This window comes from Echiichthys vipera (assembly GCF_963691815.1).
Source record: "Echiichthys vipera genome assembly, chromosome: 10".
Taxonomy (NCBI): domain Eukaryota; kingdom Metazoa; phylum Chordata; class Actinopteri; order Perciformes; family Trachinidae; genus Echiichthys; species Echiichthys vipera.
Window position 1 is genome coordinate 1528572 of NC_139835.1, and position 17923 is coordinate 1546494.

General features: G+C 48.5%; 2 protein-coding genes across 5 annotated transcripts in view; both read left to right on the forward strand.

Annotated features, from left to right (window-relative positions):
* Positions 1-17923, forward strand: part of LOC310952839 (transmembrane protein 50B-like) — a 47800-nt gene that overhangs the window by 14151 nt on the left and 15726 nt on the right. For 2 of the 4 annotated variants that reach the window (XM_083921593.1, XM_083921594.1), the window contains exons 6-7: positions 8726-8783; positions 15024-15276. In XM_083921593.1, the coding sequence (XP_083777719.1) occupies positions 8726-8783; positions 15024-15141 (176 nt within the window). In that variant the 3' untranslated portion in view covers positions 15142-15276. Of the gene's footprint in view, positions 1-8725; positions 8784-12272; positions 12313-15023; positions 15277-17923 lie in introns of those variants that run through there. The other 2 variants (XM_083921596.1, XM_083921595.1) reach the window with 2 other exon arrangements.
* Positions 1641-3457, forward strand: LOC310952772 (putative nuclease HARBI1; the record flags this gene model as incomplete). The annotated part of the gene is made up of 2 exons (XM_083921476.1): positions 1641-1691; positions 2411-3457. 2 exons carry the CDS (start codon positions 1641-1643, stop codon positions 3455-3457), a joined length of 1098 nt encoding a protein of 365 aa, XP_083777602.1.

Genomic DNA, 17923 nt, shown 5'->3' on the forward strand with positions numbered 1-17923 from the left:
GGCTAACCGTAAACAATAAACTCTTAGTCAAATATAAATGAAGTAGATGTAAGAATACAGGTACAATAAAATTCATGGAAAATGAAATCAGATCAGTTAAATGTAGAGAAAATGTATAAGATAAAATATATATGACTGTATATGACAGAAATGAGCAGCAAGATCAAATTATTGCACTAAATGGTGGATTTAGTTATTGCACAAAAAAAACTCCATCCCTTCTGTCCTATTTATTTCCTCCTCCTCCCAAATGAGGAGTTGTAGAGGATTATGGCCTGAGGGACAAAGGAGTTCTTGAGCGTGTTGGTCCTACACTTGGGCAAAAGCAGCCTTCCACTGAACAGGCTCCTCTGGCTGCTGATGACAGTGTGCAGGGGGTTGCTGGCACTGTCCATAATGTCCAGCAGTTTGTCCAGTGTCCTCCTCTCGGCCACCGTCACCCACGAGTCCAGTTTCATGCCGACCACAGAGCCGGTCCGCCTGATCAGTTTATCCAGTCTGGAGGTGTGTGCCCCCCCAGCACAACACAGTGTAGAAAAGGACACTGGTGAAACATCCACAGCAGTTTGCTGCAGATGTTTAGGGACCGCAGTCTCCTCAGGAAGTACAACCTGCTTTGTGTCTTCCTTTAGAAATGGCTGGTGTGTGTTGTCCAGTCCAGTTTATCGTCCAGACACAGCCCGAGAGTCCACAGCCTCCACCTTAGCTCCCTCTAGCAGGACTTGTCTCGGTCTGGACCTCCCAAAATCAATGACCTGGGCCCAGTATTTCAAACGTGATCTGACAGGATTATCCTGGTCGGATTGGATTAAATCTAGATCTGATCTGAAAACTGGGTATTTCAACACAGATCAGGAGAATCCTGATCCTGAAGATCAGGGTTTCAGCTCTGGTAATCCAATCCTCCCCTGAATCCAGATAAAAGGCTGATTTGGGTATTTCAAAAGTTAAGTCAGATATCTGGATCAACTTGATACCAAACTTTCAGGATCATTTGAATCCCACCTCAGAGGTGGATTTGACTTGGATTGACAAACTCTCAGCGCATACTTCTCCTAGATATTGTTACTCAAGATGTTTGTTACACTTAAGTGTTAGTGTTGTATTTCTAACAAGTAATTTAAGTAATATCAAAAAATGTAAAGCATAGTACAATTTTTGACCACACTGTAAAACTGCTGTAAATAAAATTACAATTATTTCTCAAATTCTAGTTCACCAAACATTGTAACTTGCATGTACCAAAACAGAGAAAGACAAAGGAATGCAGGGTCCAAACAAAGTTTTATTCCAACAAAAAATAATGTGACCACTAAGGACCATGCTATTTCAAATGTCAAGCTGTTTCTCTAACAGCTTGATTGTTAATTCTGTCTCTTTTTTCTGAAGCAGCGTCAGCTTAATTTGCCGTTTGGCCAGTTCAGTCTGTTTGACTGCCCTTTCGGTCTCCATTTTGAGGAGCCTCTCATAGGCTTCCTCATCCCCGGCATGCCTCTTCCGTCGCCGTCGCTCTGGCGCTGGCTCTGGCTTTGGCCCCCGTGCCTGATGTGGTAGATAGATAAGTTTATTGGTCACATGCAAAGCTAAAACCAAGGTTTAAAAACAGTGTAGTGAAATGCAAAAAAAACAAGCTCTCACCAATGGTGGACCGGGTGGAGCAATGCTGGCACTTGATGGTGTTGATGGCACAGGTGTGAGCAGCACATAGTCAGCTGAAAGGTTGAGTGGCTCGTCAGACTCCCCCACACTGGCTGGCAAAATCCCATGGAGGGCATGGGAACTCTCCCCTCCAAGTATATCGAGGACAGTATCTGAGAATTCTCCAGCTTTACGAAATAAACAAGAACATTTGTATTGCACATTCATATAAGACATGTAGCTCATAGTGCTTCACAAAACTGACATGAAATTAGTACTTGTACCATTAATGTAACATAATATGGGAATTTAGAAGACAAACAGTTAAGTCTTACCTTTGAAGGGCTTGTTCCCTGTTTGGGGGTTTTTCGCCTCCGCCTGGTCCTTGGTGGCCTTTTGCTTCAAGTTTTTCCACCAAAGCTTGACCTGCTCCACCGACCGTAGTTGGCCACTGCCAGTGGCATTTATTTGGGCTGTGATAGCAGCCCAAATCTCGCCTTTGGTCTTTGCAGACACATTGGTCTGGCCAGGGGTGCTGAAAGTGCCAAACAAAACACTATAATGTGACCTAACCCCATCCAGCAACGCATGCGTTTCAGCAGCTGTAAAGTTCAATCCCTTACTTTTTTGGGCCTCCATGGTGTCTGGAGGTTGATCAACCAGTCACTCTTTTATACCTTGCCAGTCTCGTTACTTTCAGGTGTGAGAGTATCCCAGGTTCATTAGTAAGGGCTTAAATTGGGTTCTCAGCTGAACACGATTGGTTGACAAGACAATAACAGCAATTGTACACCGACACCGACAGCAAAGGAGAAGGTATAGGCCACGGCATTATGCTGAGCGCCCCAACCTGCTCGAGCATAACTCAAATGAGGAGCTTTATGCAAGATACAGATTTGGGCGAGATGATATTACTTACATCTGTAATATTCTTCATCCTCACCTTGAACGTGCCACCCTGAGGAGCCATGCCTTGACTGTGGAGGAGCAAGTGCTTATAGCGCTACGGTTTTATGCATGTGGTTCCTTCTTTGAGGTAATTGGGGATGGACTGGCGGTGACAAAGTCAGCAGTCGGCCATGTGGTGCATTCAGTGTCATCTGCCCTCAGCAATCTTCTGGGTCAATTTGTGAAATGGCCTGAAAATGAAGACGACATGGCAAGGACCAAGAGGAAGTTTTTCTCATTGGGGGGGATGCCCAATTGTATTGGTGTTATTGATTGTACTCACGTGCATATTCAGGCACCTCATGCCAGGGAATGGGAGTATGTCAACAGAAAAGGCCGGCACAGCATTAACGTGCAGCTTGTGGGGAACGCTGACCTCATTGTCACCAACTGTGTCGTAAGATGGCCTGGGTCTGTACACGATGCCCGTATTTTGAGGTCAAGCCACCTCTTTCAAAGGTTCCAGCAGGCCGCCCCAGATGTCATCCTCCTCGGTGACAGCGGTTACCCCCTTCTACCCTGGCTGATGACCCCTTTTGCTACTGTCACCAATGACTCTCAGCAGAGGTACAACAGTGTCCATGCCACAACAAGAGGGACAATTGAGCGCCTGAATGGCGTGATAAAAAGCAGATTTGCTTGCCTGAACTATCTCCGTGTGGAGCCACAGAAGGCCTGTCACGTCATCTGTGCCTGCATTGTGCTCCACAACATTGCACAAACGAGGAGAGTGCCACTTGGGGCTCCCATTGATGGACCTCCTCCCTGCGCAGAAGTCCCCGATCCGCTGCCTCCACCACCGCAGCAGCCTGATGGTCCTGCTGGAAGAGCTGTGAGAAATGCCATGGTTAATCTTTATTTTTCCACTTGAATGATTAAAGAAAAATGTGCACATTTTTTCTGTGTCAGTGTTAATGTCATGCTGCACATTTCAGCACTTTCCAAGCATTTTCAAGGTATATTTTCATGCTTCTGATTAATTGAAGACAAAGTGGCTTCAAGCTTAAAAATGGACCTTTAAAATATTTGGATATAGCTTGAATGTGATTTTAAAACATGTAGCAATGTATTTCAGTTAGTGTTTTACACACTGATTATTTTACTTCATCAAATCAGATCCTTTTATAAATTATCATAATTATGTTGGAGAGGAATTAGGATGAAGAAATGTTTCTAATTGTGTCACTGACCAATACCATGAAAGTAATGCCATTACAAATTTAAGCAGTTTCAAGCACTTTATTCAAACTCCAATTACTTGAAAGTCTTAAATGTATCAATACAATTAAAGCATTTTCAAGGATTTCCAGCACTCACCCTGTTGTAGCTGAGTGGTCCATGGCTGTGAGTGGACTCTGAAGGTAGAAGGTGTATGAGTATCTTAATCCACAATCCCAAATTGTGTTTATGTAGCCTACACAAAAACATGATATCATCACCAGCATTAGGCTACTGTAGCATTCTGAACCTTCTGAACAAACCTTGTAGTTAATACTCAAACTGTGTTGCGTTGTGTTTTCTAAGCACTGAGCAGGTCTGTACACAATGCAGCCTGCTTATACTGTAAATCTGCCGTGTTGCAAATGACGTGACGCTAATGATAGCCGCTAATGATAGCCCGCTAGCTGCTTAACACACAAGTCAATGGAGCCGCGTTAGCTCCCGTTAGCACGGCCGCGTCTCAATTAGAGATCGCCACGGCTTGCTTTTAATAAGGTGACAATTCAAATAGTTGGCTTGCATGATGTGTTGGTTGCCGTTCGTAAATGGATGGTAAATGGACTTGTACTTATATAGCGCCTTTCTAGTCATCTGACTACTCAAGGCGCTTCACAGTGTTTGTCACATTCACCCATTCACACAGACATTCACACTGATGGCAGTGGACATCTACATACCATCTAATCTGATCTAATCACTCACACCACATTTACACACCCATGCGCAGCACGGGGAGCAATTCGGGGTTCAGTGTCTTGCCCAAGGACACTTCGACATGTGGACCGGGGGGAGATGGGGATCGAACCACCAATCTCTCGAACAGAGGACGACCCACTCTGCCACCAAGCCACAGGCGCCCCGTTCGTATGGTATTAAAACCGCTACACAATAGACGACGGTTAACTTACACTTTTGACGTGAAAGTCGGCTCTCTGCTACTCTTTTCATGAAGTAGTCCACCATGTTTCAGATCCCGGAGGCGGAGACTTGAGATTGGGAAATCCGTATCCGGCCAGGTAGGGATCACGGTGATCCACCCTGCCTGTGTTTTGAAATACTCAGATAAAGTCAGCAGGATCACCGTGATCCATGACTGAGAAAAGGAGGATTTCATTATCCGGATTATTCTGATCCAGATTACAAATTTTGAAATACTGGGCCCAGCTCCTTCGTCTTGGAGGTGTTGAGCTGTAGGTGGTTAGTGTGGCACCAGAGAGAAAAGTCCCCCACCAGACTCCGATACTCCTCCTCCCTGTCACCCCTGATACATCCCACGATGGCTTTGTCAACGGCGTACTTCTGTATGTGGCACGGCTCTGAGTTGTAAACCTGTTGAAGAAGTCAGTCAACTCGTTCACCCTCATTGTCCCCCCTGTAGCTCTGGTCTTTGTGTAGTGACCTGTGATGGTCCTCACACCTTCCCAGACCTCCCTCATGTTGTTCTCCCTCAGCTTCTGCTCCGTCTTTCTCCTGTAGCTGTCCTTAGCTTCCCTCACACAGTGTTTCAACTCCTACTGTGCTGCCTTCATGGCCTCCCTGTCCCTGCTCCTGAAGGCAGCCTTCTTCTTCTTGAGGACAGCCTTAACTTCCCACGTTACCCATGGCTTGTTATTAGGGTAACAACGGACAGTCTTGACAGGGGAGACCACGTCTGAGCAGAAGTTCAGGTACTCCATCAGACAATGTGTCATCCCCTCTATGTCCTCACCGTGCAGGTTAAGCAGCACATCCCAGACTGTGGTGTTGTAACAGTCTCTCAGGGCACTTTCCATCTCTGGGGACCACCTCCTGATGGTACGAGTTGTCACCGGCTGCTTTTGGACCAGGGGAGTATACAGTGGCCATAGGTGAACCAAGTTGTGATCAGACTTCCCCAGTGGGGGGAGGGGAGTCACTCTGTATGCATCCCTTACATTAGCATACAGGAGATCAATTGTTCTGTTGTTTCTGGTGGGACAGTCTACAACCTGGTGAAAAACAGCCAAAGTAGAGTCCAAAGTGGCATGATTAAAGTCCCCAGAGATGATCATAAATGCCTCAGGGTGCTGTGTCTGCAGCCTTGCAGTGACTGAGTGGATCTTGTCACAGTCAGTGGTTGCGTCCGCTCTGGGAGGGATGTAAACATAGAAGGTGATCATGTGACTGAACTCCCTTGGTAGCTGCTCTCACGGTAGATCCGCTTCTTGTTCAGTGCGGACAGCTCGTTGATCTTGTTCGGAAGCGAGTTCACATTCCCCATAGTTTTTGAAAACATTTCACTCAACTGTCTAACAGGATTAATGATGAAGGGGTGACAGTTTCTATGCAAAAGGTCAAAGGTCAACTTCACTGGGACCTCATGTTTCATGACTAAGAACAGAAGGAGAGACACTTGGGCAGATACTGAACTGGTGACACTAATGTTGAAACTGTGCTGATCTGGAGAAAACTACACTTAATAACTTCACTAAGTCTTCACTATATACTGTATATATTATGTAAGTCTGGACAATTTGGATGTAAACTGCAACTTGACTGTTTGGTGGAGTTATACAACCACAAGACGGTTATTGTAATTGCGATGGCGGCATGCTGACTGATGGAACTAAAACACGGGAGAAAGGGACGGCCGGTGGCTGAGAGGTCAGAGCAGTCGCCCCATGTAAAGAGGCTGAAGGTCCTCGAGGCAGCAGCCCTGGGTTTGACTCCGACTGGCGGCTGTTTGGTGCATATCTCCCCCTCTCTCTCACCCCACTTCCTGTCTGTCTTATCTAATAAAAGGCTTGAAAAACTGCCAAAAAAAATAATAAGAGCAGATAAGCAAATGTAGAAAACAGCTCACTCACATGCACATCACACACCACATCACCACTGTCTCATTAACATGTATTGGAAATGTGCATTTTCAAATGTTCCGGAATAATGTATTGATACTGTGGGATTACTGCGTTTTAAAATATGACTCAAGCTGTGTCCACACTAATGTGGATCAACACCAACTCTGATGTTTGCTGCTTTGTATTACAGTGTAGTAGATTATACCAAACTTGTATTTAAATGTATTATATTTACTATTATATCTATATTATGTTTATTCTCTAGTCATTTGATGCAACGTCTTGAAGCAGCAGCCCACAGATTATTAGCTTAGCTTTGGATATAGGAATCATTTCTCACTCAGTCAAGTCATTTAATGAGCTATTTTGTTGTGCAGTTGTTAAGCAACATAAACTGAATGTTCTGACAAACATCTCAGAGACTTGTGGAATACCCACTGGAACCCGACATACCTGTACATAGATCAAATTTTAAGAAAGAGAGAGATGGAATCAGAAGGTCTCCATGCAGTCTCTGCGCTGCGTGAGTGGCAGCCTGTTACAGCAGCCCTCGCTCACTTTTGAGCTTTTTCCTCTTTTTATATTTCTTTTGCACTTTTTTAATTATTCTTTCTTAAAACTCTTTTGAGCTGTCTCTTGGGCAGTCTTATTTTTGCTATTTTTTATCTTTTTATTTTATCTGATTTTGTAATATGTTTCTGCTTGTAATATTCTGTTGCTGCCGTGACAAACGAATTTCACCGTCTGCGGGACATTAAAGGTTTTCTGATTCTCATTCTGATTCTGATCTCAATAGACCTGAGAATAAAACACCCAATCAACAATGCAGTTGATCCAAAATGTGGATGACCTGAAGGGATTTGAAAAGTGGGAGAATACCAACAGCAGCAGCCAAGAGAGCAGCATTATAATAATGTCCTAAGAATATATTTAAAGTCATAGAAACATATTCTAAGAATAATTTGGAAGACTAATGCACACTCCTGGTGTGTGTTACAGCAGGTGTTAAACATAGGCCCAAAGGTTTAGACCAATACCAGTTCATTACCCATAACAACCATAAAGTCAGTAAGAGCTCCAGTTTACCAACCCATCATAATTTAATTACAACTAAAAACATACATATAACTGAATGAGGTGATGTCACGACCATGGGGAAATGAATGCATATTCCTATTTCGTTTTGAATTCTAAGTCCTCGTTCTCTTTCTTTGTAAACTGTTCAATCTACTACAAGATACTCAAATACAACAAAATATCCCCACATAGTGACACCAAAGATTCTCTATACAAAAAAAAGATGCCGCACTTTCAGGAAACGCCAATGGAACTAAATGGTACACACTTCCTGCCTCCTAAGTGAGCACTTCCTTGTTTGATAATGTTGTGAACTTCATGTGGATGAATGAAACGTTATACTTTTTCTTTTTTATTTAGATTTATTTTTTCTAACATTACACAGCTTACAGACATAAGGGCTTACAACATTCTGGTGGCTGTCTCAGCTCACTAATGTCTCATAAGTTGTTGCAGCAGTTTTTGGGTTGATACCATTTGTCACACAGACTAGGTGATAAATTGAACCAGTTTTTACCACTCAAAACCTTTTCAGAATCCTACATTAAGACACCCAGACCAGCAGAACACCAAAAACATTTGATGTTTGGAGATTTCTGTATGAAATGCATTTTGTGGTGATTCAGCACTTGTGTTATGTAAACTTCTCTGAATGCCCTAGATCTCTAGTTTGTGGTAGTAAAGTTTCATGAGGCTGTAATTATCCTAGATGTTTGGTTTGGTTTATTTATGGATATAGAAACACAAAAAAAGAATCCAAGCGAAAACATGTGAGAGCGTTGAACACTTTTTTCCAACATGGTCCCTGAACAAAACAGATCATTTTGCACAGTGAGTAAATCGAGTCAGTGAATGAAAAGGCTCCTCCCCACAAGATGTGTTCCACGGAAGCTCATTTGAGTTCAGTCATGCATACTGCATAGTTCATCTTCTCTCTGCCTTCAAGGACTCCATGCACCTGTTTTAATATTCTTGTGCTTACTTTTGTGTTATTGATAGTGATTGTGTTTTGTTTGATTTTTCAGAGAAAGAAGTGGCCCCGGGGCTGGCTGTGTTCTTTCAGAATGCCTTCATCTTTTTTAGGTGAGTATAAAACATGAAACTGGACATTGTGTTGTACATGGTGTGATGTCATATATGAAGTTTTATGGAACAAAGCCATCTGTGAGCCTCCCTGCTCACCGGACAGACGGACAATGAGAGACACAGCGTTTGTCAGCGGTTAACTGTTTATTTCCCGCTTCTTCTCCCCCCCCCAAACGTGACTCAACGTCTTTCACGTTGTACGGACGAGCGGCCGTCCCTCTGACGGCCGTGGTCCGGTGTCTGCTGCCTCTCTATTCGGTCCCCGCTCTGGTCCTCCCATAGGACCCAGTCTACTGCAAGAGACAGAACCAGGTTACAAACGTGCTTATATAGCTGACTGATTACCTGATTCTGTCCAGCTGTCTGATCACCGGCTGAGCCACTCCTCCCTCTCCTCCAGCAGTCGACACCTTAACCACACCCCACTGCCACATACCCCCACCGCCCGACTTAGGCCGGGATCCCACCGGCCGCAAGCCCACTCCCACCCCCCTCCGCGGAGCGGGAGAGAAAGTCAGCCACGACCATGCGGTTACCCGGCCTATGGATCACCTTGAACCGGAACGGCTGTAATGCCAGATACCAGCGAGTGATCCGCGCGTTGGCATCTTTCATGCGGTGGAGCCATTGGAGCGGGGCATGGTCCGACCAGAGGGTGAATGAGCGCCCCAGGAGGTAGTAGCGGAGGGCCCCGACCGCCCACCGTATGGCGAGGCACTCCTTTTCCACCGTACTGTAGTTCACCTCCCGCTGAGCCAGCTTTCGGCTAATGTACAGTACGGGGCGGTCGATCCCCTCCACCTCCTGGGACAAAACGGCCCCCAGCCCACTGTTCGAGGCATCGGTCTGCAGGATGAAAGGGAGAGAAAAGTTAGGGGTGTACAAGAGTGGCTTCCCACAGAGGGCTCGCTTCACCCTCTCAAACGCCAGCTGACACGGCTCCGTCCACTGGACCGGATCTGAGGCACCCTTTCGGGTCAGGTCGGTGAGGGGGCTGGTCAGCTCCGAAAAGGCCGGAATGAACCTCCTATAGTAACCGGCCAGCCCCAGAAACCTCCTGACCTCCTTTTTTGTCTTGGGTGTCGGGCAGGCCGCCACTGCTGCGGTCTTTTGCACCTGTGGCCGCACCTGCCCGGCCCCCAAGTGGTACCCCAAATACCGTACCTCCCTCCGTCCAACCGCACACTTCTTCGGGTTGGCCGTGAGCCCCGCCTTCCTCAGAGACTCGAGCACCGCCCCCACCTGCTGCATATGCTGCTCCCAGGACTCACTATGAATGATTACATCATCCAAGTAGGCCGCAGCATATGCAGAGTGAGGCCGCAGTACCCGGTCCATGAGGCGCTGGAAAGTAGCTGGGGCCCCGAACAGCCCGAACGGAAGTGTGACAAACTGGTACAAACCGTACGGAGTGGAGAAGGCCGTCTTTTCCCTGGACTCCGGCGACAGGAGAATCTGCCAGTAGCCCTTGGTCAGATCCAGTGTCGTGAAAAAGCGAGCCGTGCCCAGCCGATCCAGGAGTTCGTCGACCCGGGGCATTGGGTAGGCATCGAATTTGGACACCTCATTGACCCTGCGATAGTCCACACAGAACCGTATTGACCCATCAGACTTGCGAACCAGCACAATGGGGCAACACCAGTCACTGTTGGACTCTTCTATTACCCCCATCTCCAACATGGCCTGAAGCTCTGCCAGAACCATTTTCCTCTTGTGTTCTGGCAGCCGATAGGGTCGTGAACGCACGGTCACCCCTGGGGTTGTTTCTATGTGGTGGTGTATGAGGCTTGTGCGTCCTGGCAGGGGCGAGAACACATCCGCAAAACGCTGCTGCAACGAGGCCACGTCTGCTATCTGGCTCGGTGAGAGATGGTCATCAAAGGGGACCGGTGCTGAATAGTTCGATTTTGCCACCTCCGGCCCCAACTCATCTCTCTCGATCACCGTAGTAGCCAGAGAAACAGCAGTCACCTCCCTCCAGGCTTTAAGGAGGTTGAGGTGGTAAACCTGTGTGGCTCCGCCCCTGTCTGAACGTACAACCTCATAGTCAACATCCCCCACTCGCCGTGTGACCACAAAGGGCCCTTGCCACTTGGCGAGCAATTTGGAGCTAGATGATGGTAGCAATACAAGCACTTTATCTCCCGGTGAAAACTGTCTAAGTTTTGCCCCTCTGTTGTACAGACGCTGTTGACGTTCCTGGGCCTGGAGCAAATTCTCCCGTGATAACTGACCCAGTGAGTGGAGTTTTGCTCGCAGGTCCAGGACGTGCTGCACCTCGCTCTTGCTGGTGCTTGGACCCGCCTCCCAGTTTTCCTTAACCAGGTCCAAGACACCCCGCGGTTTTCGGCCGAACAGAAGTTCGAAGGGAGAAAATCCCGTGGAGGCCTGGGGAACCTCCCGCACTGCAAACAACAGAGGGTCCAACCATTTATCCCAATTACGGCTATCCTCGTGCACGAACTTACGAATCATGTTCTTTAGGGTTTTGTTAAACCGCTCCACCAGGCCGTCGGTCTGGGGATGGTACACACTAGTCCGGATTGAACGGATGCCCAGTAATTCGTATAGTTCGCGTAGTGTACGTGACATAAAGGATGTGCCCTGATCCGTCAGGATCTCTTTCGGGATCCCAACTCGGGAGATAACTTGAAACAGTGCCTGTGCAACACTCTTTGCAGAGATATTGCGCAGAGGCACCGCCTCGGGATATCGGGTTGCATAGTCCACTAGGACTAACACAAAGCGATATCCCCGTGCACTCCGGTCTAATGGCCCGATGAGGTCCATGGCAATTCTATCAAATGGGACCTCCATTAGTGGTAGTGGGCGCAACGGCGCTTTTGGGGTGGCCGGCGGATTGACTAACTGACATTCGCGGCAGGATGCACACCACCGACTTACATCTGCGCGAATGCCCGGCCAATAAAATCGGGCCATGATCCGGTTCAGTGTTTTGTCATAGCCTAGGTGGCCCGCCATGGGGTTATGATGAGCCGCCTGGAAGATTGTTTCCCGGCGGCTTTTGGGCACCAACAACTGGGTGAGTTCTTCGCCTGTCCGAGCGTCACGACTCGCTCTGTATAACCTGTCCCTAATGACAACAAAATATGGGTGAGTGAGTGCTGTGTTAGGGTGGACCTGGCACCCATCAATTTTCATCACTTGGTTAAAGGCATGACGGAGGGTCTCATCCCGAGACTGCTCAAGTGGAAAATCTTCCATGGGGGCTATCTGCAGGGCCCCCGGAGCCAGCCGTGCTGGCCCCGCCGGCCCCACGCCCCCCCCGACGGCGTCGGGATGCGGCACCCCCGTCTCACCACTAAGCACGGCACACCACTCGCATTCCCCTGACGTACGTGACCGCACCCTCATAGTTTCCCCCGCTAAGCTAGCAAACCCCGGCCAATTCGTGCCCAAGATTAGAGGGTGCGTGAGGCGAGTACTAACTCCAGCCCTAACTCTATGCTTTTTCCCTTTAAAAAGAATTTCTAGAGCCACCACCGGATAATCGTGAATATCCCCATGCACACCGCCCAGAGCGGGGCGGGTTCCGGGTGTGTGGGCGCGTGCGGGGCAGGGTGCGGTGCAGCGGCCACCGGGAATCTCCTCCTCGGGGCCTGGGTGGGACGGCCCGCAGGGATCGCCGCTGGCCTGGCCTCCTCCCTCATGCTCCGCCGGGGAAGGGAGAGATGGTCCTCCGCGAGGGCGATCGCTGCCTCGATGGTGGGGGGACGGTGGCACTGGACCCAGTTGGCGGTGGACGAGGGTAAGCCGGCGATAAACTGCTCCAGCGCCACCTGTCCAACGACGTCCTCGGCGGAGTGGGTCCCCGGCTGGAGCCAGCGCCTCGCTGCGTCGAGGAGCCGCTGCGCGAAGGCGAAGGGGCGGCCGGCTTCCTCGAAAGAGAGCCCCCTGAACCGCCGCCGGTGTCCCTCTGGCGTACTGCCCAGCCGGTCCAGGATGGCTCTCTTCAGGTGGGCAAAGTCATGGCGAGAGGCCGCCGGCAGGCTGTGTGCGGCCTGCTGCGCAACGCCGGTAAGCAGGGGGAGAAGCAGGACCGCCCTCTCCTCCTCTGACCACCCGCACGCCTCCGCCGTGCCCTCGAAGATGTCCAGAAATGCCTCCGGATCATCCTCTGCTGTCATCCGTTGAAGGGCAACAGGCGGAGGCCGGCCGCGACTGGGCTCCGGGTCGGGCTGGGTGGCCGGGCGCTGCAGCAGCCCCTGCAGGAGAGCACGATCTTCCCTCTGGGCCGCCGCGATGTCGGCCAGGGCACGGGACTGCTGCTGCTGGAGAGCGGTGGTGCTCTCCTGCATCGCGGCGAGGTGCTGGAGGGCCAGCGCCAGCGGGCTTTGGGCTTCCGACATGTCCCTGTTCGGGTGCCAGATGTGAGCCTCCCTGCTCACCGAACAGACGGACAATGAGAGACACAGCGTTTGTCAGCGGTTAACTGTTTATTTCCCGCTTCTTCTCCCCCCCCCAAACGTGACTCAACGTCTTTCACGTTGTACGGACGAGCGGCCGTCCCTCTGACGGCCGTGGTCCGGTGTCTGCTGCCTCTCTATTCGGTCCCCGCTCTGGTCCTCCCATAGGACCCAGTCTACTGCAAGAGACAGAACCAGGTTACAAACGTGCTTATATAGCTGACTGATTACCTGATTCTGTCCAGCTGTCTGATCACCGGCTGAGCCACTCCTCCCTCTCCTCCAGCAGTCGACACCTTAACCACACCCCACTGCCACACCATCATAAAAGAGTCAGGGGCTCAGCTTTGTCTTAAAATTGAAAGTCTAATCTGATTATTCTGGTTGACAATGTACATAGTATGCATTCTTTAATAAATAAAGTTATTTGTTTTAGAGAGGAGCTTTCCTAACAGTGCACAATCCACATAGAAGAGGCCTATTTTCATCCCAACTCATAAAGTCACTGTATCAGCTGCCCATCATCAGCATCACTCTCAAAAACGTATGGGTCGGGCCCTGCTTCCCATAGTTCTCAACCCTATTTAGGAACAAGAATGCAATGTCCAAAAAGTCAAAGAAAACACTCATAAAAGAAGAAGGCCCCAATCCTGGTCTCATCTGGAAATGTTCCCCTGCAGGCTGCTGAATCTGTAAAGCCCACAGAGGCAGAGACAGAGGCCACCGAGTCTCTCCTCACAGACTTTACTGGGCCAAGGACCTTTGTGCCAGAATGGACTCATGGATTAAAGTAGTTTTGATTTTTCAATGAAATGGCACATCACTTCCTTCAGTGGTTACTTTAGGACAGGTGATGTAAATGTCATCATATAATTCAATTCAATGTTATTTACAGTGCCAAATGATAACAAAAGTTATCTCAGGACACTTTACAGAGTAGGTATAGACCACACTCTATGACCTATTTATGATTTACATAGACCCAACAATTCCCCCGTAGAGTACGGTGGCAACGAAAACCTTCCCTTTAACAGACAGGAACGTTGGACAGACCCAGCTCTATGTAGGACAGACATCTGTCTGCACCGGTTGTGGAGAAAGAAAAGGAGAGAGAAAGAGAGAAAAAACAGACAGATGGCCAGAGAGAGACAAAGACAGACAGAAACACACTTCCAGAGATGCAACCAACCAAAAAGTAACAGTAACTATAATAATATCTATAGTATGTGAATATGACTTATATGTTATGGCAGTTAATACAGCTGTAGTAGTAATAGTAGAAACAAGCACAGCTAAGGTGATAGAATATGAAAATGATGATAATAACAATAGCTATAATAATATAGTGTTCAGGCATCAGCTTCATATAGAATAGAATAGGATAGAATAGAATTACTTTAATGATCCCAGACTGGGAAATTATTTTGTAACAGCAGTAGTGGGTCAGCAAATAAAACACTTTGTACATAAAATACATTGAATCCAATGTGTGCTATAAACAATAATAAAATATACAACAAAACAAAGTATGCAAAATATACTATAACAATAATAATATATACAACAAAACAGTAGAGAGACCAGAGTTCTCTGTCAGGCAGAGGTGAGAGAGTTATTATATAAAGTGATGGATTGTGGCAGGAAAGATTTCCTGTATCTATTGCTACGACAGCGAAGCTGAAGCAGCCTTCTGGAGAAGGTGTTCCGCTGTCTGACCAGTGTGAGTTGGAGAGGGTGGAGAGGATTATCCATGATGGATGAACAGTGACAGAACATAACAGTTTTTTCAGTGTCCTCCTCTCCACTACAGCCTCCAGAGTGTCCTGTTTGCAGCCAATCACAGAGCCAGCCTTCCTGATCAGCAAAGAAAAGTACACTGGCCACCACAGACTGATAAAAGATCTCCAACATCTTGCTGCACACATTGAAGGATCTCAGCTTCCTCAGGAAGTAAAGTCTGCTCATCCCCTTCTTGTAAACAGCTTCAGTGTTAGATCTCCAGTCCAGTCTGTGGTTGATGGTAACACCCAGGTACTTGTAATACTCCACAGCCTCCACATCCTTTCCCAGAATGCACAGAGGTTGGAAAGCCGTCTTCCTCTTCTTCCTGAAATCTATCACCGTCTCTCTGGTCTTGCTGATGTTCAGCCGCAGGCAATTCTGTCCAGTCCACTTCACAAAGTTGTCTACCAGTGCCCTGTACTCCTCCTCCTGTCCCTCACTTATACTCCCAACAACAGCCGAATCATCAGAAAACTTTTGCAGGTGACATGACCTGGTGTTGTACTGAAAGTCAGTGGTGTATAAGGTGAACAGGAAAGAAGACAGTACAGTCCCCTGTGGCGCTCCTGTACTCCTCCTGTCCCTCAATTATACTCCCAACAACAGCCGAGTCATCAGAAAACTTTTGCAGGTGACATGACCTGGTGTTGCACTGAAAGTCAGTGGTGTATAAGGTGAACAGGAAAGGAGACAGTACAGTCCCCTGTGGCGCTCCTGTATCACTAACCACCACATCAGACAGAAAACTGCCCATACAGACAAACTGTGGCCTGCCTGTCAGGTAGTCAGTAGTCCAGGAGATCATTGTGGATGATGGATGAACAGTGACAGAACATAACAGTTTTTTCAGTGTCCTCCTCTCCACTACAGCCTCCAGAGTGTCCTGTTTGCAGCCAATCACAGAGCCAGCCTTCCTGATCAGTTTGTTGAGTCTGTTGGTGTCGCTGGCTCCAATGCTGCTTCCCCAACAAACTACATCAAATAAAAGTACACTGGCCACCACAGACTGATAAAAGATCTCCAACATCTTGCTGCACACATTGAAGGATCTCAGCTTCCTCAGGAAGTAAAGTCTGCTCATCCCCTTCTTGTAAACAGCTTCAGTGTTAGATCTCCAGTCCAGTCTGTGGTTGATGGTAACACCCAGGTACTTGTAATACTCCACAGCCTCCACATCCTTTCCCAGAATGCACAGAGGTTGGAAAGCCGTCTTCCTCTTCTTCCTGAAATCTATCACCATCTCTCTGGTCTTGCTGATGTTCAGCCGCAGGCAATTCTGTCCAGTCCACTTCACAAAGTTGTCTACCAGTGCCCTGTACTCCTCCTCCTGTCCCTCACTTATAATTAATAATAATAATAATTCATTTAATTTATATAGTGCTTTTCAAAGACCCAAAGTCGCTTACAGAGCAGGACAGGTAGTACATAGACACACATGCAACAGGTAGCAAACAACAGAAGACAAGGATGACAGGGAAACAAAGCAAAGGGGGCATGGGGTAATGGTGATACAGACAAACAGGCAGAAACAGGTACAACAATAGAGGTGGGGGGATGGATTGAAGAGCAGTGGTGGGGGGGGGGGGCTGAATGGGTGAGGAGAGCGGAAGGAGGGTGGGGGGGGGTCAGGGGGAGAGGACAGGAGTGAATGTAGTTATGGGTAGGGGAGGTTGTAGGCTTGTGAGAAAAGGAAGGTTTTTAGACGGGATTTAAATGTTGTGAGTGATGGAGAGTCGCGGATGGGCTGGGGGAGAGAGTTCCAGAGTCGGGGTGCAGTTCTAGAGAAGGCTCTGTGTCCGAAGGTTTTGAGTTTGGAAGGTGGCATGGTCAGAGTTAGGGAGGAGGAGGATCGGAGGGCTTGGGAGGGGCGGTGGGGGATAAGGGGGTCAGAGAGGTAGGGTGGTGTCAGATGGTGGAGAGCTTTGAAGGTTAGGAGGAGTATTTTGAAGTCGATGCGTTGTTTGATCGGGAGCCAGTGGAGGGTGTAGAGAATGGGGGTGATGTGTTCACGGGAGCGGGTGTGAGTGAGGAGGCGAGCAGCAGAGTTCTGGACCATTTGGAGTCTATGGAGGGAATGGGAGGTGATGCCAGTGAGGAGGGAATTCAATAGTCAAGACGTGAGGAGATGAAGGCGTGGATGAGGGATTCAGCGGCAGGGGGGGAGAGGCAGTGTCTGATTTTGGCGATGCGGCGGAGGTGGAAGTAGGAGGTCTTGACAATGGAGCGGACGTGGGGATCAAAGGAGAGCGTGGGGTCCAGGATAACACCAAGGTTGCGTGCAAGGGGGGAGGGAGAAATGATTGAGCTGTCAACGGTAAGTGAGATGGGTCCGGTTTTGTTTTAAAGTGGATTTGGTGCCAATGAGGAGGAGTTCTGTTCTGTCACTGTTGAGTTTGAGGAAGTTCTGGGACAGCCATGTTTTTATTGCAGAAATGGAGGTTTCAATGTGGTTGAGTGGAAGATTTTGGGTGGGTTTGGTGCGGATGTAGATCTGGGTGTCGTCAGCATAGCAGTGGAATTCGAGGTTGAGTGAGCGGATGAGGTGACCAAGGGGGAATAGGTAGCAGATGAAGAGAAGGGGGCCAAGGACTGAGCCCTGGGGGACCCCCTGGGAAACAGGAGAGAGGGTGGATGTGTGGCCGGAGAGGGAGACGAACTGTTGCCTGTCGGTGAGGTAGGAGGTGAGCCAGTCGAGGGCAGTGCCCTCAACACCCTGCTGGCGCAGCCTTTCGAGGAGGATGGAATGATTGATAGTATCGAAGGCTGCGCTGAGGTCGAGTAGTAGCAGGATGTTGAGGGCACCGGAGTCTGCAGAGGTGAGGAGGTCATTGACAACTTTGACAAGGGCAGTTTCGGTGCTGTGAAGTGGGCGGAAACCGGATTGGAGGGGTTCATAGAGGTTGTTTGACTGGAGGTGGGTGTGAAGTT